Source organism: Lampetra planeri, chromosome 38, assembly GCF_965212315.1.
Source record: "Lampetra planeri chromosome 38, kcLamPlan1.2.h2, whole genome shotgun sequence".
Taxonomy (NCBI): Eukaryota; Metazoa; Chordata; class Hyperoartia; order Petromyzontiformes; family Petromyzontidae; genus Lampetra; species Lampetra planeri.
The window spans coordinates 3478127-3502363 of NC_136144.1; the positions used below are offsets into that span (position 1 = coordinate 3478127).

Below are 24237 nucleotides of genomic sequence, written 5' to 3' on the forward strand. Positions count from 1 at the left end.
CGCATGGCGGATACACAGGCAGAACGCTGTGCAGTGGGAATCTCGCCAGCAATCTGCAATAACCACGTGAGGTGCGCCCACTTGTGAGCGGAACACGCCTATGGCAATTAAAATGGCATTTAACACGGCGTGCGGTTACAATCCCTATTTTAAATTAACGGTCAAAAAATGCCTTTCTTGAGTTGCAGTCGAATTAAACATTTTTTACAAGGTAAAGTCCACTAAGCTATAGAGATCTTTTTCAGAAGCGACCTGGCCACAAATGATTGCTCAACAAAGTGGCTCATCACGTGGAAATGCACATCAGCCAAATACTCTTAAAACGCACGTTTCTCAATGTGGAGGGAAAACCCGGATGGACCCGGAGAAGAACCCACGCCACCACGGGGAGGGAGGGAGGCACGCAAACTCCAAATACACAGCAGCGGGCGTCAGGATGGGGACCGAACCCACGACCTCCTGCGTACCGTGCGAGGTAGTTAACATCTCCTAGACACCGTGGTGCCCCACAGATGGCTTCGCTGTTGAGGGCACTCGCTGAGTGCCGCGAGAGTGGACCACAGCCGGTGCCGATCGCGCGAGGCAGTGCCCCCCCCCCCCGTGGTGTCACCAGGGGGCGCTCACCCGGTGGTCCGGAACGTTGCGCTGTTTGGATAAATAACAATTATCATGTTTAACGTTTAACACGTAGGAGGCTTTCGCGACCAATATCCATTAGAGGTTTTTGGGTTAGATCGCGTAAATACACACCGGTGTGCTGTACTAGTGACGAAATGGCACGTTTTGTTTACGTGACAACCCTTACTAGTTGGCTGTGTCGGGTGGTGGCGGGTTTTGACGACATATTTATGCGATCTAACCCAAAAACGTCTATTATGAACAATTATAATATTCTTCGAGCAAAGTTTCCCAAGTCGTGCGTGACGGTTCGAGCCCCGCAGCCTAGCCCTGTATCGGCCAAACAGCAGCACATCACCGCGCTGTCCCACTCGCGGATACGTGGAAAGGTCGGATACGTGGGCATCTACACAGTGACGGCTACGTGACCGTGCACAAAACACCGCACTGGGTTCCCCATTCGGGTTAATGACCTCAACCCGAGTCACCAATGATGGCAGATTTTTCTTATGACACTTGGTTCTTCAATGCAATCGGCCGAGTTGAACTGTGAATGGCAAAAGTGTGCATTGTTTCTCGTGTTTAATTTGACAAGAGAGCTAAAGTGGAATTGCAGTGAGAGACGGCGAGAGGTACATTTGTATGAGAGCACACGCGCAGGTTACTGACGTCGTTAAAAAGGTGCAGAAAGGTCAAAGTGGGAGTGGGCAGGTCGCGTCACTGGAAGAGATGAAGGCCGCTGGTTCCAGGGTAATGGAATGCGTCCGAGAGGACGCGAGTCGAGGAGATGGAGAAACGAAATCGGGGCATACTCGTAGGTTTTTTCGGTAAAGTCACGTAGGTAAAAAATAAATAATAAAAATAATAGAAATAAAATAATAAATCACGACATTTCGGAGGCAACACAAGTCTCCGTCATCAGGTGGGACAGTCATCTGAGGACGGCTGCTTGTGTTGTGGCCGAAACGACGTGAGAATTATTTTATTTTTATTATTTTATTTTTTATTTTTATTATTTTATTATTTCCCTTCTACGTGACTTTACCGAAAGAACCAAGAAGATGAATCCCTGCAGTCACGAAAGCTTTAAATGGAAATTTAAATTTACTGTATCAAGTTTTCCGAAACGTGATTTATAATTTTATTTCTATTATTATTTTTATCATTTATTTTTTTTACCTACGTGACTTTACCGAAAACACCTAAGAGTATGAATCCTTGCAGTCACGAAAGCTTCAAATCTAGAAATCGGGGCAGACGCCAGGCGGATTCTTCCATCGGAGGAACGTGAGAGATGGCGGTAACTTGGGGAGGCCTCCGTGTATCAGTCGTGATCACGCCGATGGCGAGAGGAAGCCACTCCTTGCAGAGCACGCAGAGAGCTCCCTCCAGGCTGGGCGAGAATTTGTGGCTTCCACGACTCTGGTTTGACACGAGGCTCTGCTGGAACGGAGAGAGCTGCAGGAGGATGCTTTCCGCTCCATGTGGTAGGCTGTTTTTTTATTTTATATACAAAGACAGCGATCACCGCGGAGATGGAGCAATGAAATCTGTTTCACGCGCAGGAGGCAGGCGGTGGCAGCTCTGAACCACGAGGGATGGCGGCGGCTCGGGGGGAGGCCTTCATCCAGCAGTGGAGAGACAATGGCGGATGATGAATTACAAATGCAATACCAAACATTGTGATATTTAAGCCACGTCGATATAATGTTCTTTTTGAAGGGCAGTGTTTTGAATTGCTAGCTGGTGCACTGGGTTTCAGGCTGCAGTTACAGGGATTTCCCATCAACTGAAAGGGAATTGCCGAAATAGCTCGGCAGAGTCAATGGGGCTTAAAGTCAATTCCGGAATTGCCTATCAAATGAATGGTGCTTCAACGCAAATTCTGGAATTGCTTATCAATTGATGGCAAATTCCACAATGGCTTGCAAACTCAATGGGGCTTTGAGGTAATTGTGAAACGGCAACACCTAGATTAGTTCGGGATCAAGGTATCGCAAGTCGGCTGTGATGGATACGTTCAGTGCCGTGGGAGATGAAGGGTTGTATTAAATCGTGCTCTGCGTGTGTTTTATGCTCCAGTCGTGGTGCGGGTGCCTTTGTGTTGTTGCGTGTTGCACCACCAAGCCGGCAGTCTGCCGGGGTTGTCATCGATTTCTTCCGGGCTTTGTGGGAAGCAAAGAGCGGCGGTAATAATTAGCCTCGAAGCAGCAACCCCCTGGGTTCGACTCCCGGCTTGGGCGCCTTGCCGTCTGGAATTTAACACGGAGCGTAGCGCTAGAATAAGCCGACTTACGTGGCAAACCAAACCTAATTGCGTTTTTTTTTCTTCCTCTGTGTGTGTGTGTGGGGTAATTGGTGACTGAGCTGAGACCATCGTGAAACTCGCTGCACTTGAGAACCCAGTTTAATTACGCGTGATGAAAACCTGGGATTGAACTCGGGGTCTCTGCGCTGCTGGGTCCAGTCGTCTGGCCCGGCTGTAACAAATCATTCTCTCGGTTGGCCCAGAAGCCCTATCGGGACTTGCGGTTTGAACTCGCTCGACAGCTGAATATGTTTTATTCATTTGACGATTGATTTTTGTTGTGATGCTGGTGCCGTGCGCGAGTCTGCTCGTGGCCCCGTCAATAAAGTGAGGGGTAATTAAGGAAAGTCATTATAAAGCATAGGCCGAGGAATTTTAATTGGTTTCCGTAATTCTCTTAAGCGCCGGTCACGCATTGCACTGGGGTTGCTTCTAATGGATGCGCCGCCACTTGTTTTCAATACAGATCTAATTTTTTTTAAAGATTTATGGGTTCAAGTCACTAATCCCACGTCCGTGAACAGTTGATCTGTTTTGTGTGATCAGTCCGGTGATTGAGCCTCTTGGTCCGTTCAGTCACAGATGCAACACCTCCCCCCATCCCCGTCTCACTCACTATACTCACCCAGACCTTTGATGCTTCTGAGTATGTTTATACCGATAACATTATTATTCCATCAGCAGCATCGGCGCCATCTCCAGCAGAAGAGAACAACGCATTCTGGCGCAGAGACCGATGTGTCCGCGTAATACCACTACGACTAATAATGCAATTTACAACTCGCACAATAATTCACGAACATAAATCACCGTTACTGAGGCGTGGAGCCAAGCTCGGTGCCACTCGGAAGCCAGGCGAAAGAGGTGGGGGACTTTCAATAAAGAGGTGCAACCTTTAAGAACCCCGTGGCGTATTTAAGTGAATGGTAACAGTCGGCGTTGATTGGAACGCTGCTGCGAATGTGCAGATAGGTGATGGCCGCGTTCCAGACGGAGGGGGCTGGTTCCTTGGTGGAGTCTAACCACACTCGGTAATGGCAGGGTGGGTTAGTTTTAACAAGTAACCAGTCGATGCTTACGTGGTGTTTTGCAATCCATATGGAATCCCCTATTCGATTATCTCAAAGCAACGTAGTCGCATCACCGTTAACGGTTGATTTGGATTGTTATGCAGCAGCAGCAGCAGCAATAGTCCCGGTCAACATCGGCAACAGAAACACACACACAGGAGAAGTGGCCAACCATCCTGTGGCAGGACCCTCTTGCAAACGAGTCACGAGTCTCGGTGTCAGCCCCCCCCCCCCCCTATACAGATTTGAAAACAAAAACTCGTGGCGCTGGCCCTGGTGCTGAGTCTCCCGCCTCATCGTCGTCATCGACGCGGCCTGGTGACCATTTGAACAATCGGTGACGAGTCCGCACACACGAAGGCCTCCATTCTCCACGTGCGAGTATTCACAATGCATGGCGACGCCATCGCAGCTGACGGTTTAAATGCAGACCGCCTCGCCATCGCTTTCTCTTGCCACACCCCGCAGCCTCATCACCACCACCACCCGGCTCTAGACCGTAGGTCCCCTTTGCTCTCAAGCCTTTGGGTGTCCACGCTAATGCCGATATAAAGAGGCATCGTAAACAGGGGGAGGTTTGCTCCATTGAGAACGTGCAAACAGGAACAGACATTTTGATTGAAAGCTGTCGTGACTGCAGGGATTCATATTCTTGGTTCTTTCGGTAAAGTCACGTAGAAGGGAAATAATAAATGAAAAAAATATAAAAAAAAATTCTCACGACGTTTCGAATGCAACACAGGCAATCATCATCAGGTGTGAAAACCACAGCAAGAAAATGTGATTTTTATTGTTTGATATTTTCATTATTTTATTATTTCCCTTCTACGTGACTTTACCGAAATAACCAAGAATAGGAACAGACATGGTTGTTCCTTTCGCTGGGAATGAAAGCAAGGTCAACGTTTCGGTGCCTTCGCCTGGCTCGTGATTGTGGCTTGGGTGCTGTGTCAGCAAAATCGAAGCTGACGAGTGAAAGAAACAGGAGATGTAAATTTGAATGACTAATGTCAATAACGAGCCAATGTGTCTCACCGTCACGCGAGTTTGCTTGACACACAGTGGCACTTATTTAAACGACCCCGGAGGGATGCTGGGTTGAATCGATCGGGATTTCAACTCGAAGCTTTATGACTGTTGATCCAGTGCTCCGACTGCCCGATATCAATATGGATTGGGCGAACACCTGCACAGCATACCGATGCTTGCGAATGTGTGATTGACAATCTGTGACATTAACATTTGTTCGCAATCATGTTTGATGCTAATGTGTGCACATTAGTGAAGATTAATGATGCGTGAGTGAGTCGTACAATGATGTGCCCAATGGAATGAGCGGCACTTTTATTAAAGCCGCCGGTCTTCGTCCCAACGGATCGACTGGCACATGCCATGGAAATGTAAAATCCCCACCAGTGTTTCATGGAGACCCTTCGAACATTGACTCCAATGCACCTATGTGAATAGCAACTCTGAGTGTTATGGCCACACTGAGTATCACACCTTTTCATAGCCCCAGATATGCCACCCTCACAAAGGCAAATATCCCCCGTATAGCCTTAACAGACTGTCGGAGCAAGTGCTGTTTGCGAGCACTATGACACATACACAGGGCACTCAAATATACAAAGATCGCTCTCGCAGAGAGAGGACGACTCGAAGGAGGTGTGAGGAACCGCGAGCGAGGGACAAGGCAGCAGCAGCAACAGCAGCAGCAACAGCAGCAACAGCAGCAACAGCAGCAGCAACAGCAGCAGCAACAGCAGCAGCAGCAGCAGCAGAAGCAGCAACAGCAGCAACAGCAGCAGCAACAGCAGCAACAGCAGCAGCAGCAACAGCAGCAACAGCAGCAGCAGCATCAGCGGCAGCAGCAGAAGCAGCAACAGCAGCAGCAACAGCAGCAGCAGCAACAGCAGCAACAGCAGCAGCAACAGCAGCAACAGCAGCAGCAGCAGCAACAGCAGCAGCAACAGCAGCAGCAGCCACGCGGTCAGTGGCACCATCAACAATTCCCCGCGCTCTGCGGTCCTCTCATTGGAGCAGCACACCACTGGAACGACCCCCAGAGACAACCCGCAGTTTCGGCTCCACCACTACATTCAAGTCACAACTCAACAACAACAACAACTCATCTCGTTGCACTTGCATACAACAGCTAACTCACGGCCACCACTTGCTTTTATCTCCATATTTTAAACAACCCTACATTGCGTGTGTATATATTTCTCTGACTCACTTGCAGTATCGAATTGTCTATTTTGGGGGTTGGCGCTGTGGGTGGCAGATTAGTGCCAGGAAATGCGCCTCGTGTTGAAGCAAATCTTACAGCGACTTGACTCTCCACAGTAATGGAGTCATCGGTATTTAATGAGCGGTTACGTGTGCGCATCCGAAGACAGCCCACGCGTGCGAGGGGGGAACACTCTATCCCGTACAGACGGGGTCCACCGTTGGTTTGCCGTGTCGGCCTCTCCCGGCGAGCTACGGAACGGGACCTGAAGGGAGTTTCTCGGCATCTGCGTGTGATCCAGCAACCCTCGCTGCCGCTGCCTCCCTGCGCACGGTGAAGGATCGTAAGCAGTAGGGCTGGACGATTTGGGGGAAAATATCTCATTGCTTTTTTTTTGACAGATATTGCGATTACATTTTTTGAAGTCAAGCTTCAGTTCAATAATCACTGTGTAATAGATTTAAAACATGTGGTGGAGCATTACCACATGATACCATCAAATTATGAACTGCTCTATATATTTAATGCAAGGATGAGAACTTAAAAGACATGCATTGCTTCCAACGTATTTATTAAAATGTTCTAATTGAAATAGAACAATCAAACATAGAACAATTGATAAAGTTAAATAAATAAAGTTATAATAATAAAAACAATTCCATAAAGAAAGTAATACGACTTTTCAAATCTCAAAAAATCGCAGCCTTTGCGATTCGCCAATCGCATTCTTTCAAATTGCGATTAATCGATTTTAAATCGATTAATCGTTCAAGCCCTCGGCCAGGCCAGCCGCGTGCAGCAGTGCAGCCGACACCGTCGTAATGCCTCGGAACGACGTCGTCGCCACATCCGTCTCGCTCCTCCTGCGGCACGTGGAGGAGCGATCCGCGGCCGTCGCTCCGTCTCCGCGGTGGTGGTCATCATCTCGGACGCGTCATCCCCCCATTGGCTGGTGATCCGTCTGCACCATCGCCGCTCCCACAGCCCCCTGCCCGTGTCTCTCAGGGCGCGTCTCTGGGCGCTGTAAGTTGGCACAGAAGGTAGGGGGGCACGGGTGGTGCATCTGCCAGTCATCTCGGTCAACCCACGGCACCTGACTCCGTCCCGTGACCTTCCTGCCAGCGGGCGTTCGACACTTCACGTGACCTTAAAGGTGCACTTAGCCTGGCACAAGCGCCGTTGTGATGTCACGGCCACTGAGTGGCGAATGGCGGTTGTTGTTGTTGTTGAATGGTGGTTGTTGTTGTTGTCTCCTGCTGCCCGTCTTGCACGTTCTGTCTCGGTTGGCGCTTCTGCAATCTTCTCGGCGACCTTGTCAGATGCAGCTCCGCCGTCTTCTTGGTCCACTTCCCGTGTCGATGGTCCACGCGACAGCTGACCGTGTGCACTGATTGAAAAGTGTCACATGCAGCAGCAGCGTGCTGTGTTCGTATACAAACCCACCGCTATCAACCCGTCACGGATTACCCCGCATTTCTTGTACATGGAAATTGAGTTTTCCGGTTCATACGGCGTACATCCGTTTCAATACGGGCACACAAAATTGTGTTTTTTCTCTCTGTTTGTGTTTCTCCCTCGTGATGGGACTTTGTCGGATGAACGTTGAGGTTTAGAAGGGCACGAGGTGACCAGGGCCGGATTAAGGCACGGGGGGCTTTAGGTGCTGCAAGCCCATGGGCCTTCGCCAGCTGGAGGCCCTCCAGAGATGATGTGAAAAGTGATTTCGTTTGTGAACGCTGAATTTTATTTGTTGTTAGCCTTGTAAAAATACATTTTATTTGCCTTTAACTCTTGTTTTCCTTTTGAAAATATTACTGGGGGCCCTGACAGTACCCTGTAACCCAGGGGCCTACACAATCTTCATCCGGCCCTGGGGATGACCAATGAGGTCTGAATTGGTCTTTGGGGGGGGGGGGACACCCCCCCTCAATATTCAAGTATGCTCAAAATGTCCCCCCCCCCCAATATCTTATCGATAAAATTGATTTCTGTTGATATGATTGTGGTTATGGTTGTACTTTATTAATCCCTATTACATACAATGAAACAAGAAAAGGTAAAAAAATAACAAAAAAACTGCAATGTAATATTAATACACTATTAGACATTATTGTAAAAAAAAAGTCCATCTTATGTGTTAGTGAATTTTTTAATATTTTAGGCAGGAAATGGCAGGAAATTCGTTTTCGAATTTAGATTTTTTTTTCGGGGGGGGGGGGGGGGGCCCAGACCCCCTGGAAGATTCCCCCCCCAATGTTGACTCCATGGCTACGGCCTTGCTGTAATAAGTTCGGCACTGATAAGGGGTTGACAGGCATGCAAACCCCACACACACGAACACTCATACACACATTTACTCATCATATACGTACATACTGTACATAAATACAGTGATCCCAACATAGCCTTTTCACACATTGTTGGGGCCAGAGGTGCTGTTAGCGAGCACCTATCAAGTCCGGCACGGTACAAGAGAGGGCTGGCTGTTGCCAGCACCACGCCCGGCCGCCTTTGTCTCCCCAGTGCTTTATTCTTTTTGACACCGCACCAGTCTGTCTCGACGGTCACGGCCCTGGCATCGCTCGCCACTGATGTGCGCCGTGTCCCTGCAACTCGAATCGGCGATCTCCATCGGCGACTTGTGTAGGAGCAGCCGCTCACCACTGCGGCCAACCGCTCAGACGCAGGCGGCGAGAGGACACGTGACGCTGCTTTGCGCTTTGCGTGGCAGCAATAATAAATAAAGAATCATTACGACCACGGCGATGATTGCAGAGCAGCCGTGGATGCGGCGACGTCGTGGTGGTGGTGGTGGCTGTTGTTAACGCGTGAACTTATTCCGCTGCCGTTGCCTGGTAAGCAGGCCAGCCAGTGGGATGTGCTGATGCTGCTGATGATGCTGCTGCAGCTGATGATGATGATGAGCATCAGCATCGCAGCTGCAAGGACGGGAGCAGCAGCAGCAGCACATCGCAGCGGCACACAGCCGCGAGCAGCGAGCCAGGGAGAGGTCTGAGTCTCTGAGAGCGAGGGGAGTGGAGAGAAGAAGAGGGGGTTAGAGGCAGCGGGAGACGAGGTGGAGAAAGGCGAGCGAGAGGAGGAGGAGAGAGAGACGGTGATTCCTGAGGATCGAGCAGACACGGAGAGCGAGAGAGAGAGAGGCAGGGGAAGCGGAAACACTGTATAGGTAGAGCTGAGAGGGGGAGAGAGGCAGGAGGAGGCAGGCGAGAGGCGGAGAGAGAGAGAGAGCCGGGGAGAGAGCGGGGAGAGAGAGCGGGCAGCATGTCTGGTTCTGCAGGCGGAGATCTGTGCGCGCCCTCGTGGAAGAAGCAGACGGAGGACATCACGGCCACGTACGAGCTGCGAGAAGTGCTGGGCACGTGAGTCCTCGCCTACCCACTCACCTACCCACTCACCTACACACTCCTTCACCCACTCACCTACACACTCCTTCACCTACCCACTCCATCACCCACTCCATCACCCACTCACCTACCCACTCCATCACCCACTCACCTACCCACTGCATCACCCACTCACCTACCCACTCCACCACCTACCCACTCCATCACCCACTCACCTACTCACTGCATCACCCACTTCATCACCCACTCACCTACCCACTCACCTACCCACTCCATCACCTACCCACTCCATCACCTACCCACTCCATCATCTACCCACTCACCTTCCCACTCCATCACCTACCCACTGCATCACCCACCCACTGCATCACCCACTTCATCACCCACTCACCTACCCACTCACCTACCCACTCCATCACCCACCGACCTACCCACTCCTTCACCCACTCACCGACCCACTCCTTCACCCACTCCTTCACCCACTCCTTCACCCACTCCTTCACCCACTCCTTCACCCACTCCTTCACCCACTCCTTCACCCACTCACTCCATTACCCACTCCTTCACCCACTCCTTCACCCACTCCTTCACCCACTCCTTCACCCACTCCTTCACCCACTCCTTCACCCACTCCTTCACCCACTCCTTCACCCACTCCTTCACCCACTCCTTCACCCACTCCTTCACCCACTCCTTCACCCACTCACTCCATTACCCACTCCTTCACCCACTCCTTCACCCACTGACCTACCCACTCCATCACCCACTCACCGACCCACTCCTTCACCCACTCCTTCACCCACTCCTTCACCCACTCCTTCACCCACTCCTTCACCCACTCCTTCACCCACTCCTTCACCCACTCCTTCACCCACTCCTTCACCCACTCCTTCACCCACTCCTTCACCCACTCACTCCATTACCCACTCCTTCACCCACTCCTTCACCCACTGACCTACCCACTCCATCACCCACTCACCGACCCACTCCTTCACCCACTCCTTCACCCACTCCTTCACCCACTCCTTCACCCACTCCTTCACCCACTCCTTCACCCACTCCTTCACCCACTCCTTCACCCACTCCTTCACCCACTCACTCCATTACCCACTCCTTCACCCACTCCTTCACCCACTCCTTCACCCACTCCTTCACCCACTCCTTCACCCACTCCTTCACCCACTCCTTCACCCACTCCTTCACCCACTCCTTCACCCACTCACTCCATTACCCACTCCTTCACCCACTCCTTCACCCACTGACCTACCCACTCCATCACCCACTCACCGACCCACTCCTTCACCCACTCCTTCACCCACTCCATCACCCACTCACCTACCCACTCCTTCACCCACTCACCTACCCACTCCATCCCCCACTCGCCTACCCACCCAGCCGTTCACCTACCCACTCACTCACCGATTCACCTACTCACTCACCTACCCACCCACGTACTCACCGAGTCAGCTACCAACTCTGCCACTCTGCATTTCATTCACTCAACCAGTCATACATACTCATTCACCCATTCACTCACCAACTCACTCGCTCACTCACCCATAACTCCTTAACCCCACACTAACATATACACTCGCCCACTCACCCATTAATTCCATCACCCATTCACCCACTCACCTACCCACTCCATCACCCACTCGCCTACCCACTCATCCACTCTCCCACTCACTCACCCATACGCCAACGTCATCACCCAATAACTAAGCCATCAATTCAAGCACCCATTACCTGATTCATCCATTCACACCCCCATTCTCGCAGAACCACTCATCCATTCACTCGCCCACTCTGTGTTTCTTTATAATCCACACACTCACCCACCAAACACTCACTCACATATTCACTACACACAACCATTCACCATTTCAACCGACCATTCACTTGCCAATCCACCCAGTAATTCACTCACCCATTCACTCACTCGATCACGCGTCAACCCATTCAATCACCCACTTGCTCACTCACTCACCCACCCATTGAATCACCAAGTCACACTCATTTACTCACTAACTCAATCGCGTACACAATTACTCACCCGCTAATGATTTCATTCAACTAATGACTCAATCAGCGGTATAGCAATCGGTCTCTGTGTAATCACCATTACACGCAGACCTATTACCATTCACGATACGACTGCATGGCCAATACGTATGTGTGCGGCGGTTACTGTGTAGAGCGAATGGGAGTAGATCTGTGTGTGATTCTGTATAGTGAATGGTAATAGTGTACTGTATGTGTGTAGGGGTAGTGACGAGGGAGAACGTGCTCCTATTCTGCGGTGTGTGTGTGTCGTGTTGCATGCAGTAGGCCTCGGTGTGTGTACTCTGCTGCTGATGCACGTGTTATAATGACATTGAGAAAGAGGTTATCAATTCACAATTGTGGCGATTTCATTGATAATTGTGGGACGGCCAACAGCCAACACTTGATCACGAATGTACAATCACAGGCCGATAGATCAGTACACATCGCAGCATCGTGTACGGGTGCGTGTCTCGGTAGAGTGCAATTGGTGTTAAACACCTGGAGCACATGGCCCATCCATTGTACGAGTTTGAAACGGGAGTTGCATCTCACCCCCTGCCGAATGACTGCATCTGATGAGCTGAATTATCTAAACATATCGGGTCAAAGTTGACGCATCGTAAGCTGTACATGAAATCTCATTGGACTTGGTGGAGCGGCTCGAGACGAGTTCTCCGGTTTTACAAACGAGATGTTAACTACCTCGCCAGGTATGCAGGAGGTCGTGGGTTTGTTCTCGACCATGACGCCTGCTGCTGCTGCTGTATATTTGGAGTTTGCGTGTCTCTCTCTCTCATCATCATCACGGTGGCTAGGAGATGTTAACGACCTCGCCTGGTGTGCAGGAGGTCGTGGGTTCGTTCCTGACCCTGGCGCCTGCTGCTGTATATTTGGAGTTTGCGTGTCTCTCTCTCTCATCATCATCACGGTGGCTAGGAGATGTTAACGACCTCGCCTGGTGTGCTGGAGGTCGTGGGTTCGTTCCTGACCCTGGCGCCTGCTGCTGTATATTTGGAGTTTGTGATGTCTTTCTCTCTCATCATCATCACGGTGGCTAGGAGATGTTAACGACCTCGCCTGGTGTGCTGGAGGTCGTGGGTTCGTTCCTGACCCTGACGCCTGCTGCTGTATATTTGGAGTTTGCGATGTCTCTCCCCCCGTGATCGCGTGGATGTTTTATTATTAAACTCCTTTGGTTTGTCTCCACATTGAGAGAGGTGCGTTTAAGAGTATTTGGCTCAAGAACGCTGTCTTTCCGACAGCTCTGTTCCTCACCTGAGGACGGCTGCTTGTGTTGTGGCCGAAACGTCGTGAGAATTTTATCATGTTTTATTTTTATTATTTTATTATTTCCCTTCTACGTGACTTTACCGATAGATCCAAGAATAGTATTTGGCTGCTATTAATTGCCACGTGATAAGCCAATCGAAAGCTCAGTGGGCTCTACCTGGTAAAATAAAAATAGTAAAATGGATAGTTTATCTTCAGATTAATCCGAAATCTCCGCAAATCAACGCCTGGGATACGACGTCGCTAGCAGCGCAGGGCACGTCGCGGGGGGGGGGGGGGTCCATGGGGGCCCAGGGCGCTCGGCCGTGGCCCCAGCAGGTGGACGATGGTGCCACCTGTTGAACGGTGCCACGCGATCTTTGCATGCCGAGCGCCCTGACGCGGGCGCTTGGAGAGGTTTCGCGTGACCACCGCGGCGCGCCGCACGGGCCTCGTCGGGGTCGTGTCCGCCGCGGGCCCGGGCCGGCCTGCCCCCTCCCCCCCCCGGGGTCATCCGCACGGGCGGCCCTGCAGGCCGCACCGTAGTCGCGCCGTCTCCACGCTCGCCACGTGCCGCCGTCGTGAACGGCCTTCGTGTCGTCGCTGTTCAGCGTCGCAAATTCCGTGACGGCGCGAAGCTTGATTTTCGGAGCAGCCCATAGGTCTGCACGGTGGAAGCGGCGAGGGTTGGTGGATTGTGCAGATGTCGCGAAACTCGCCAGGAGGAGGCGGTACAGCAAGGTGTGGAATAATATCATCTGTCCCTTCTGTACGGGATAGAGCGTTGCACCCTTGCACATGTGAGTATTCTCCGGGTGCTCCGGATTCCGCCCACGTAGAAATTACGCAATGGTTGGATGAAACATCTTAATATATCGAGGAAATGTGGAGCTTGGGCAATTGTCGGTGGTGGGCCCTCCTTCTGTCCGAGCTGGATTTTGTATGAACGACACAAGATGAAACTAAATATGTATATATTGTTATTATAAATCGGGAACACAGGAAGAATATTGTGTCCTGCCTGAGTATACTCGTCAAGGGCTATAATTAAATGCCAGGTCAATGGCCTCTCGTATTTTCTGTTATATTCAGCTCAGAACTCGTTGTGCTATGCTCGTGTCATCTGTGGCGGGGGAGTGAAGAGCGATCCAGAGCCTGAGACCGGACAAAGCGCTGGACCGAGATCTCTCAAGCAAATAGCGGTCCAAATGGATCTGCGTGCGTCTGTAGTTTTGTGAGAGTACGTGAGAGTGTATGTGAGAGTGTATGTGCGTGTGGGGAGCGGTGATGCAGGAGTTAGTGCGCAGCACGATGAACCCGGCGACCCCAGTTCGATTCCCGCCCACGTCCAACATCGGTGACGATTATATGAACCAGTCCTGGGACTCGCCTAGGTCGACTTAGCCTTAAATGAGAACTGGTGGGTTGTGTAAACATCGCCACTGGGATGACAATGGCCGCCCGACGTGGTTTTGGCTACCCATCCCCTCGTGTGTCGTGCCGGCCTTCATAGGTACTCGCTGACAGCACTTGCTCCAACAGTCTGTTCAGCCTATTTGGGGGATCTTTGCCTTCATGTCTTCGGATATGTGAATTGGCACAGTAGGGAGCACAGGTGGCTCAACTGCCAGTCAGCTCGGTCAATGCACAGCACCTGGGTCTCTTCCATGACCTCCTGCCAGCAAAAAAAAATACTTCCTGTGACCTCCTGCCAGCAGAAATCCTTTCCACATTTCACGGGCTGGCCCCGAGGTGCACACAGTCTGACACAAGCGCCGTGGTGACATCGCCATCATCTTCATCAACACTTAATGGCTCATGGCTGTATGTGTGGGTTATCAGTGCTCGCTGACATCACTTGCCCCGACGGTCAGTTAAAGGCTACACGGGGGATCTCTGCCCGACGTCTGCCCAGCACGCGCACGCCACACACGTTCGCGACTTCTCGCGCCGCGGAAATCCCACCGACGTTCACGGCTCCCCGTCGGCTCGTGGTGTGTCCGTCACGGTGGCACCGGCGGGTCTCCTGCTGCCTCGGGCGGCCGAGCGAGAGAGATCCCCCTCGCGTCAGTCCGCGCAGCTCCGGCATGACGCGAGATTTTAATGATTGGATGGAGAGCTTCATGATTGCGTCGCTTCGCCGTTGCGGCGTCGCGGATTTAGACAGCTGCTGTTGCCGCTTGCTTCGGCTGTCCCAGATTCGTTACGTAACATGGTGCCTGCATTGCCGCTGTCGAAATCAGTGTTGTGCCCTGCGTGCAGATTACTGCCCCGTGATCTTGCGCATGAACACACGCGCACAGAACACACACGCACCAACGCAACAACAACCGCCATTCGCCACTAAGTGGTGGTGACGTCACCACGACGCTTGTGCCAGGCCATGTGCACCTTGAGGCCACGTGAAGTGTCGAACGCCCGCCGGCAGGAGGTCACGGGGCAGACCCAGGTGCCTCAGGTCGACTGACTGAGATGACTGAGATGACTGGCTGATGCACCACCTGTGCCCCCTACTGTGCCAACTTGCTGTGCTTTAGCCACCCGGCGCTCCGCTCGTTGTTGTGAGCGTCGCTCCTCCGCCCTCTGTTGTTGTTGGAGGGCGACTGCCTCCAACTGCCCAGTAGCGTCCTTCACGAGCCTCCTCCACTGAGGCCGATCTTGACACCGCTGCTACCAGTCATCGGCAAGTCCACTCAGCTCCACGTCCTCCTGTACCACATCACTACATCTCTTCTCTAGCCCATGCGTCGCCCGTTTAGCCCCCTCGATCCGTTTGAACAAAAGCTGTTTTGGCATGTGGTGATTGGGCATGCGGGTTACATGGCCCAGACAACGCAGCCTTGCCTGCCGGAGGTGCTCACCGATGGGACTTTGTCCACATTTTTCGAGGATTTATGAGCTCCTCGCACAATCCAGCCTGGTTAAACCCAGGATTAATCGTAGGCAGGCCAGCCTAAATGTTTCTAACCGGCGGAGATGCTCCATTAGGGGGGAACACCAACACACACACAATCACGCTCCCCACACACCAGCACAAAGAACAAAGATCCCCCATATCACAAACGCACACTGTACGCGCGCGCTCACACGCGCGCGCATAGAGAACCCCCACGAATCCTCAGAGACTCTGGGGCAGCGCTGTTCTCAAGCCCCTGACCAAGGCTGGCATGGCACACACGGTGGGGGTGTGTGTTGTGGTGTCTTCTGCGTCACACCAAGGTGTCTTTGTCTCTCCGCTGCTGCTGCTGCTGCTGCTGTTGATGCTGTACCTAGCCGGGGAGTGGCACTCTCGTCCTTGGCTCGAGTGTCACCAGAGACGTGGTGATTCACCACCCCCCCCCAATCAGGGTCTTGACGAATCCTCTCGATTGGGGGTTACAATTCACCCCGGCAATCGATTATTCTTGTCTGGCGTTCTCGCCGTCTCATTTGTCTTTCAGCGTTCCGTGCAATTTGCCGCTTCCATTTTCTTATTTTCCGCACGCAATGGAGTGTTCCGCAATTCTCCGTCGGCGGTGCCACGAGCCTCGGGGTCGCTTTTTTTCAACCGATGGCTCGGTGGCTCCGGTGCACGTCGGTGCCGCGGGTCGGCGAGCCGGGCTTGAACAACGCAGCGAAGTGGAGGAGATTCTTTGGCCTTCGAATTACTGCGAGTGCATGCGCAGACAGGATGCCGGGACTGCCGTGGCAGGAGAGACCGATTAAGCCAATCGGGAGCTCGGAAAGGAGGGCGGCAGGAGCACGCGGCAGATGCAAGCGGCAAGCGGCGTGGTGGGCGTCCGGGGATCTGCGCGCAGGGTGGCGGCGGCGGAGGGCAGGTCCACGAGACGCCGTCGGAGGGGCTCCCAGGGGAAGAACCCGAAGCTGGGGTGGCGACGAGGAAGCGATGATGCGGTGCCGTCGTCTTGGCAGTGGATAGAGAATGGTCCGCGGCTGTAAGATTCTAACCCGAATGGGAAATTGTCTTGCTGTTAATCAACAACAATGGTGAGACATGCAAAGGACGCGCTTCACGTTTCAATACTATGCCTCTCACGATCCGCAGCGGCGAGGCGGAGTGAGTGTTTAGGTCAGTTTTGAATCTTCAGAGAGGCGGACGTCTTTATCCTCGGGTGCCTTCGATCGTCTGGACCCGAGCACATGGCCGGCACGTGACCCACACGTGACCCACACGTGACCCATACGCGTGACCCGTACGCGTGGCCTGTACACGTGGCCTGTACACGTGGCCTGTACACGTGGCCTGTACACGTGGCCTGTACACGTGGCCTGTACACGTGGCCTGTACACGTGGCCTGTACACGTGGCCCGCACGTGTGGCCCACACTCGGCCCAGATGTGTCGCCGGAGTGTCGGAGACGATGTGGGATTTGCAGTTCTTCTCTATGATTTATCCGCCACACGATCGGATTACTGGGGCATCGCCAGTTGCCGATCGATCTTTACCCCGATCATTGCCCAAAGCGTCCGGCGGCTGCCTTCGCGCTGATAAATCAATCATTTTATTCATGCGTCGTCGGTTAATTCGCAAATGTTGTTCGAGCGTACACGCGACAGAATGGGGATTTAATTTTCTCTAATGTCTCTGAAATGTCTGCCCGAGAGACGTACTGCTTTCGTGTCATTGATGTTGAATGCACTGCTGTTGTCATTGTTCTTGTTCGTCCTTGTCTGCTGGATGTGTGCAGTGTCATGAATCGCTGTTGTGTTTGTGCGACCGTGACAAGCCGTGCATCCGCCTCGCCCGAGTGGCTCGCTTCGTGTCGAGGCCGTGCCCACCCCCCCCGACTATCTGATACTGAAGTTCGGTTTGTTTGAGAGAAAGAACAAAAAAACTGCTTCCATTCGCACGGCCAGGGCTGCCGGGAGTGGGGGAGAAAGGGAGAATCTGCAAAAGTCCTCGCACAAAAGAGCACCTCCACCAAGGCCCCGTGTTGTTGTCGCCTCGTCAAGAAGTAGGCCCCGCGTGACTTCGGGGCCTCACGCCTCCAGACACCTCCGCGTGGCGGCCCTGAGCACCATCGTAGGGCCCTCGAGAGACATCCAGGAAATTCTAAACGAGGTCCACACCCTTCTTGGTTCTTTCGGTAAAGTCACGTAGAAGGGAAGTAATAAAATAAAAAAACATAATAAAATAATTTTTCACGACGTTTCGGCCACAACGCAAGCAGCCGTCCTCAGGTGAAGTCCAGGTCTGTCGGGGAGACAGCGTCTGAGAGGTCCACACCCTTCGTCTCTGTGACCTCCACTCGCAATCTGCCTGCCGCTGTCAATGCGGAGGGACCTCACGCAGGCTTCCGTGGTTCATCTTCACGGCGGTGACTGACGCTGCCGTCGAGTCCAGCCAGCTGGATCCCTCGTGGCCAACTCAAAGCGTCGCGGCCACAGAAGCACCCCGACTTCTCACCCCCCGCGCCTTGCGCCGACAATTGCCAGCAGAGTAGGGGAGAACGTCCCTTCGTCGTTACCCGGACGTCGCTTCTGCGACGAACATCGGCTTCACCGCCCCCCCCCCCCTCAATCGCTCCTCTCGGAGAAACTGAAGTCACCGTTTGCAGACTTGAAGTGGAAATTATTTTGGATCTTTGCAGCTACTGCGAGTCACAGTGTATGGCTGTACTCGCCCGCTTGAAATAAAGGAAATATTGATGATGATGATGCTGGACGATGCTGGATTAGAGTGAGACCCGGTGCGTGATGGTGATGTGAACCCGGGGGTGAGGTGGGTGAGGTGGGGTGGGGTGAGGTGGGTGAGGTGGGGTGAGGTGGGGTGAGGTGGGGTGAGGTGGGGTGGGGTGAGGTGGGTGAGGTGGGGTGAGGTGGGTGGGGTGAGGTGGGGTGAGGTGGGGTGGGGTGAGGTGGGGTGAGGTGGGGTGGGGTGAGGTGGGTGGGGTGAGGTGGGGTGAGGTGGGGTGAGGTGGGGTGAGGTGGGGTGAGGTGGGGTGAGGTGGGGTGAGGTGGGGTGAGGTGGGGTGGGGTAGGGGTGAGGTGGGGTGAGGTGGGGTGAGGTGGGGTGAGGTGGGGTGGGGTGAGGTGGGGTGAGGTGGGGTGAGGTGGGGTGGGGTGAGGTGGGGTGAGGTGGGGTGAGGTGGGGTGGGGTGAGGTGGGTGGGGTGAGGTGGGGTGAGGTGGGGTGAGGTGGGGTGGGGTAGGGGTGAGGTGGGGTGAGGTGGGGTGAGGTGAGGTGGGGTGAGGTGGGGTGAGGTGGGGTGAGGTGGGGTGAGGTGGGGTGAGGTGGGGTGGGGTGAGGTGGGGTGAGGTGGGTGGGGTGAGGTGGGGTGAGGTGGGGTGAGGTGGGGTGAGGTGGGGTGAGGTGGGGTGGGGTAGGGGTGAGGTGGGGTGAGGTGGGGTGAGGTGGGGTGAGGTGGGGTGAGGTGGGGTGGGGTAGGGGTGAGGTGGGGTGAGGTGGGGTGAGGTGGGGTGAGGTGGGGTGAGGTGGGGTGAGGTGGGGTGAGGTGAGGTGGGGTGAGGTGGGGTGAGGTGGGGTGAGGTGGGGTGAGGTGGGGTGAGGTGGGGTGAGGTGGGGTGAGGTGGGGTGAGGTGGGGTGAGGTGGGGTGAGGTGGGGTGGGGTGGGGTGGGGTGGGGTGAGGTGGGGTGAGGTGGGGGTCACAGATGAATGGGCAGGGTCGCGCTTTACAACAGCCGCTTTAAACGCTGCGTTGCCATGGGTCGGCGGCGGGGCCATTCGGCTGCGGAGGTTTCAAACGGCACGGTTCGCATGCTCGGCATCCTCCCGCGTGAGCCGGCGTCGATAAATTAATGAGCCGCTCTCTCTCTCTCGGTGTGGCGCTCATCGATGAGGAATTAAGCATTCTGTCACCTGCCTCGCAGTAATGATCTGCGAAGCCGCGCTAACGCCCCGTCGGTGGTGTCTGGGTGAAGGCCGTTGGCCGCGTTCAGCGTGCAACGTGGCCTCGGAGGTTCAGTCTCGGTCAAACGAGAGCATAGAGTAAACCCTCCATGCACACGAAGGAGTTGCCACTTGGATCTCCACACAGATGGATTTAAGTCCCATCTCCTAGGCACCCAGTGAAGTTTGGGAGTTTAGCAAGTCCCAACACGATCCACCAACCCTCGCCTCTAGAGGGACGGCTCACGGGGGCGTGTGCCCCCGGGGGGACGGGAGGCCCGGGTGCCCGGGGCTGCAGGCCGAGCGAGCGGCTGGTGCGGTGGGGTCGTCACGAGCTTGCCGGCACGGACTCTGGAGATCTCCGTGCCCGCGATCGCCTCGCCGCTCAGGCGCTGTGACCCGAGGTCGGTCCCTCACCTCGGCTCGCATCGGCGGGGAGCGTCGTCGGGACGGTACCTCGGTCGAATTGGCGTCGCACGAGCGCCGTACCCCGCGCGTCGCGTAGCCATCGGAACCAAGAAGACGAAGGCGCCAGTGCACCGTGCCAGACCTGATGGGCGCTCGCTAACCGTCTCGTGAAGCCTCCACGGGGGAACCGTGCTCGTTGTGTTCGTGGTGTCAGCGATTCACGCGGTGCCCTCCAATTCCAGTGCAGATTGCACAAACCACGATCGTGTAGCGCTGCCAATGGTATCTGAACCTGCGTTGGGGCCTCCCCCAAGTCAACTCGCCATGAATGAGCACCCGGCGCAGTGCGTGAATTCTCAAAGCGGGGGGGGGGGGGGGGATGTACCTTGCTCCCACCCCGTGCGGACCGCGGGTGGAAGCGTTTAACGCGAATCGAGTCGCCGTGCGTGGCCGTGCTAGAGAGCTGGGTCCGTAGCCCTGCGGGGCCCGGGCAGCCCTGTCGATAACCAATTAAGGCCCCTTCATGGCGAGGCAGGTTATTTATTTATCTCCGCTGCCGCGAAACCCAAAGGACATTCCCCGCACTCCTCCGCTCCTCGCGCCTCCGCGCGCGCCCCTCATCGACCGGCCACGGTGCTGGCCGTAGTCACCGCGACGACCCGGTAGGCGGACAGACGTTCTGCCCCGAGCACCGCTGCCGGCGGTGGCGGCAGCGGCGCAATTATGGCGTTAACGAGAGCGATTGCCCCGACGCCGGCTCGTGAAGAGGGAAGCCCCCGGTAGTGGCCGCGGTCGTGCCGGCAGCGGCTCGCGTGGCCGTCCGCTCGTTAGTGCCGCGTCGCGGCGGTGGAGGCCGCCGGCGCCGTCTCCTGGGGTGACATCCAAACACCCCGAGCTCGACGGCGCTGGGGTACGACAATTATCTGGGAGGACCCCACGCACCGCCGTAGAGGTGTGGAATGTCGCTAGCCTGCCGGTGGGGATCAATGCCGTCCCGATGCCCCGGTGCGCAGGCAGTCTCGCCGGCTGTGTTCGCCGTCACCTGCGGTTATTGCCGTCTCCTTCGCATCTTGGTGTTTACTTCTCGTCGGCTTCCAGGGATAAAAATTACGTTTATTTAAAAAAAAAATCGGTTTTGTTCCGTCGGATGAATGAGCAGATGGGAGCGTGCTGGGAGAGATCCCAGTGGCGGGACTAAAGCAGGGAACTGCTGCAGTGGTGAGATGTGTACGTCAGACGGGCAATTCGGAAGAGCTGGGGATTAGTTGAGAGTTGTGCAATGATTGTGCAGGCTTCTCGAATCTGTCGGGAGGGAAGAGACGTTGCGAGCTGCCACCGTTACCCCACTGTGCTACCATGACCCCACTGTGCCGCCGTGACCCCACTGTGCCGCCGTGACCTCACTGTGCCACCGTGACCCCACTGTGCCACTGTGACCCCACTGTGCGCCGTGACCTCACTGTGCCACCGTGACCTCACTGTGCTGCCATGACCTCACTGTGCTGCCATGACCCCACTGTGCGCCGTGACCCCACTTGGCCGCCGTGACCTCACTGTGCCACCGTGACCCCGCCGTGTCGTTGGCAGGGGCGCGTTCTCGGAGGTGGTGCTGGCGCAGGAGAAGGCGTCGGGCCGTCTCTTCGCCGTCAAGTGCATCACGAAGCAGGCGCTGCGCGGCAAGGAGAGCAGCATCGAGAACGAGATCGCCGTGCTGCACAAGTGAGTGGCGTGCGCGTGACGGCGACGCGGCTCCGCTTCGCGTTGACCCGACGCTGCTGAAATTACGCGCTCCCAGAAGGCCGTGTGGCCGACGGGATGGGTGTCCAAATACGTAAATAAACGCTTAGATATATTTTTACGTTGAGAGGCGGATACGTGGTGACGGAGGAGGTGTACGGTCCGGTTATCGATAAGTTCCCCCTGCTCTCCGCAACGACGTGGATGGTTACTCGTGACGCCGCTCGCTGAGGTTCGCGCGATCGTCACAGCGCCACTCTCCCTCCCTCCCTCTCAGCGGTGTCAAGAGCTTAGCAAGGAACTCATTACTACCTCCGCCGATTCCCTTCACGTAAGTTTCGTGGGCAGGAATGACGCCGTCGTCACGCTTACTTTTGGTTTGGGATTATGATTTAAAACTCCCCCCCCCCCACCACAAATCAATAAGCGTCGTAGGTGGCGTCGTTGTTTTGAGTGAATCTGTAAGCGGTTGTGGGTATCGCAATGGGAGGGCAGCCGCTCGCTCCTGCTGTGGTCGTCTCTTCCACCGTTGTTGGAATTCGCGTTGACGTTGCCTTGAGGTTTGGCGTCTTCGCCGATTGCGGCTCGTCAATCGCGGCACTCGCAAAGGGCCGATTGTGATCGCGAGGCGTTACGATGCGTCTCCATCGACGCCCGGAGCCGGGCGGCGGAAACTCCACGCGCCCGTGACAGGTGCCGGTCTCTCTACATGACGGCTCTTTGGCTTTCCGCAGAGTGCGTAACGTAATTTTTATCGACCACGCAGGGATGATGGGCGGATCCGATCCCCCAATCTGGATGTGATCGAAGGTGCTTTTAGAATCACAAATCGGACAAACAAACGCCAGGTGGTGATGGTGGTGGTGTGTGGTGGTGGTGGTGGTGGTGGTGGTGCTGCTGTTGCTGCTGCATCTCAACTGCATCTAGAAACCCCATGACCGTGGTGGGTGGTGCAGGGAACACATTGCGTGTCCTACACACAGCTGACGCTGAAAACATTCAAATTGCCGCTCATGAACATGCAGTCGTTAACGTGGACATGGGGACGATCGTGGTGTCGGCGCCAGCGCGTGCCGCTCGTTGTCCGTTATCTGATGAACGCCGATCGGCTAATGGACGTTTGGCAATGCGCACATTTTACATTCGTCGAACTCTTATCAGGATTGTTCGGTATCATCATTGGAGCCGGGGGGGGGGGGGCGGCTTTTAAGCGACGATCCACGCACCGCGGTCACCCGTGTGGATGTGGTGCGAAGTCAAACGGTGGCTGCTCAAATCGGGCAGAAGCAGGCAGGCAGCCAGACCCAAGCTCTGTGGCCCCATGTCGGGATGTTTGACCACCCCGTTCGTGAGCGCGGGATTCGTGTCATCCTCACAGCGCAAGGCCATCACACAGGTGCTGCGGTGTTTCATAGACAGCTGTAATCTGCTAGTAGTGGGCGACGTCTCTCTCTGTGGTTTCACCCAATGAAGTAATCCGAGTCAACATTTAAAAATTTGACGAATCTCGACCGGGGACGCCAGCGCACGCGGCTTCCCTCCCATGTCTCTCTCGCCATGTCGCGGGGTCTGTGACGTCCACCGTGACGTCCACCGTGGCGTCCACCGTGACGTCCACCGTGGCGTCCACCGTGGCGTCCACCGTGACGTCCACCGTGACGTCCACCGTGACGTCCACCGTGGCGTCCACCGTGGCGTCCACGGTGACGTCCACGATGAAGTCCACCGTGACGTCCACCGTGACGTCCACCGTGACGTTCACCATGGCGTCCACCACGGAGTGGACGCCGGGTTCGCAGCGCCGACCTCTGCGCCGAGCGGCAATCGCTGCCGCTCGGCCTCGTCGCATGATCCACCAACCCCTCCTGCACGCTCCCAGATTAGAACTGCGCCCGCGATGCCGGGGGCGGGTGGGGGCTGGGGGCTGGGGGGTGTGGGGGGTGTGGGGGGCGGGTGGGGGCTGGGGGTGTGGGGGGTGTGGGGGGTGTGGGATTGTCGAGCGGAGGTGCTGCGCGTGCTCTACGGAGGGAGAGCGATTGAATTGCCTCCGTGGAAGACGGACTGTGCCGCTGCCGCTGAATGGAGCAATTCGCGTTGCTGATTATTCCATCTCCAGCCCCGAATATATATATATTAAATATATATATAATATATAATTCAATAGGAGCCCCTGCGCGGACATTGCGCAACGGCACGAACCCGGTAACCCCCGGGCCTGATCCCCGCCGTCCGCGCCTGCAAGCTGCTCGTTTGTCAACAAAGCAAATCAGAAGCTTGACGCGCTCTCTCCTCCGCTCGAGTGAATAAGCGAGGCGGGCGCTCATTTCGGTTTTGTT

At 54.9% G+C, this 24237-nt stretch overlaps 1 protein-coding gene across 1 annotated transcript in view; it reads left to right on the forward strand.

Moving 5' to 3' along the window:
* Positions 1–8976: 8976 nt before the first annotated feature.
* LOC144731203 (calcium/calmodulin-dependent protein kinase type 1-like) overlaps positions 8977–24237 on the forward strand; it is an 86269-nt gene continuing 71008 nt past the window's right edge. The window contains exons 1-2 of the mRNA XM_078612198.1: positions 8977–9606; positions 21752–21883. Coding sequence (XP_078468324.1) covers positions 9509–9606; positions 21752–21883 — 230 coding nt within the window. The 5' untranslated portion in view covers positions 8977–9508. The remainder of the gene's footprint in view (positions 9607–21751; positions 21884–24237) is intronic.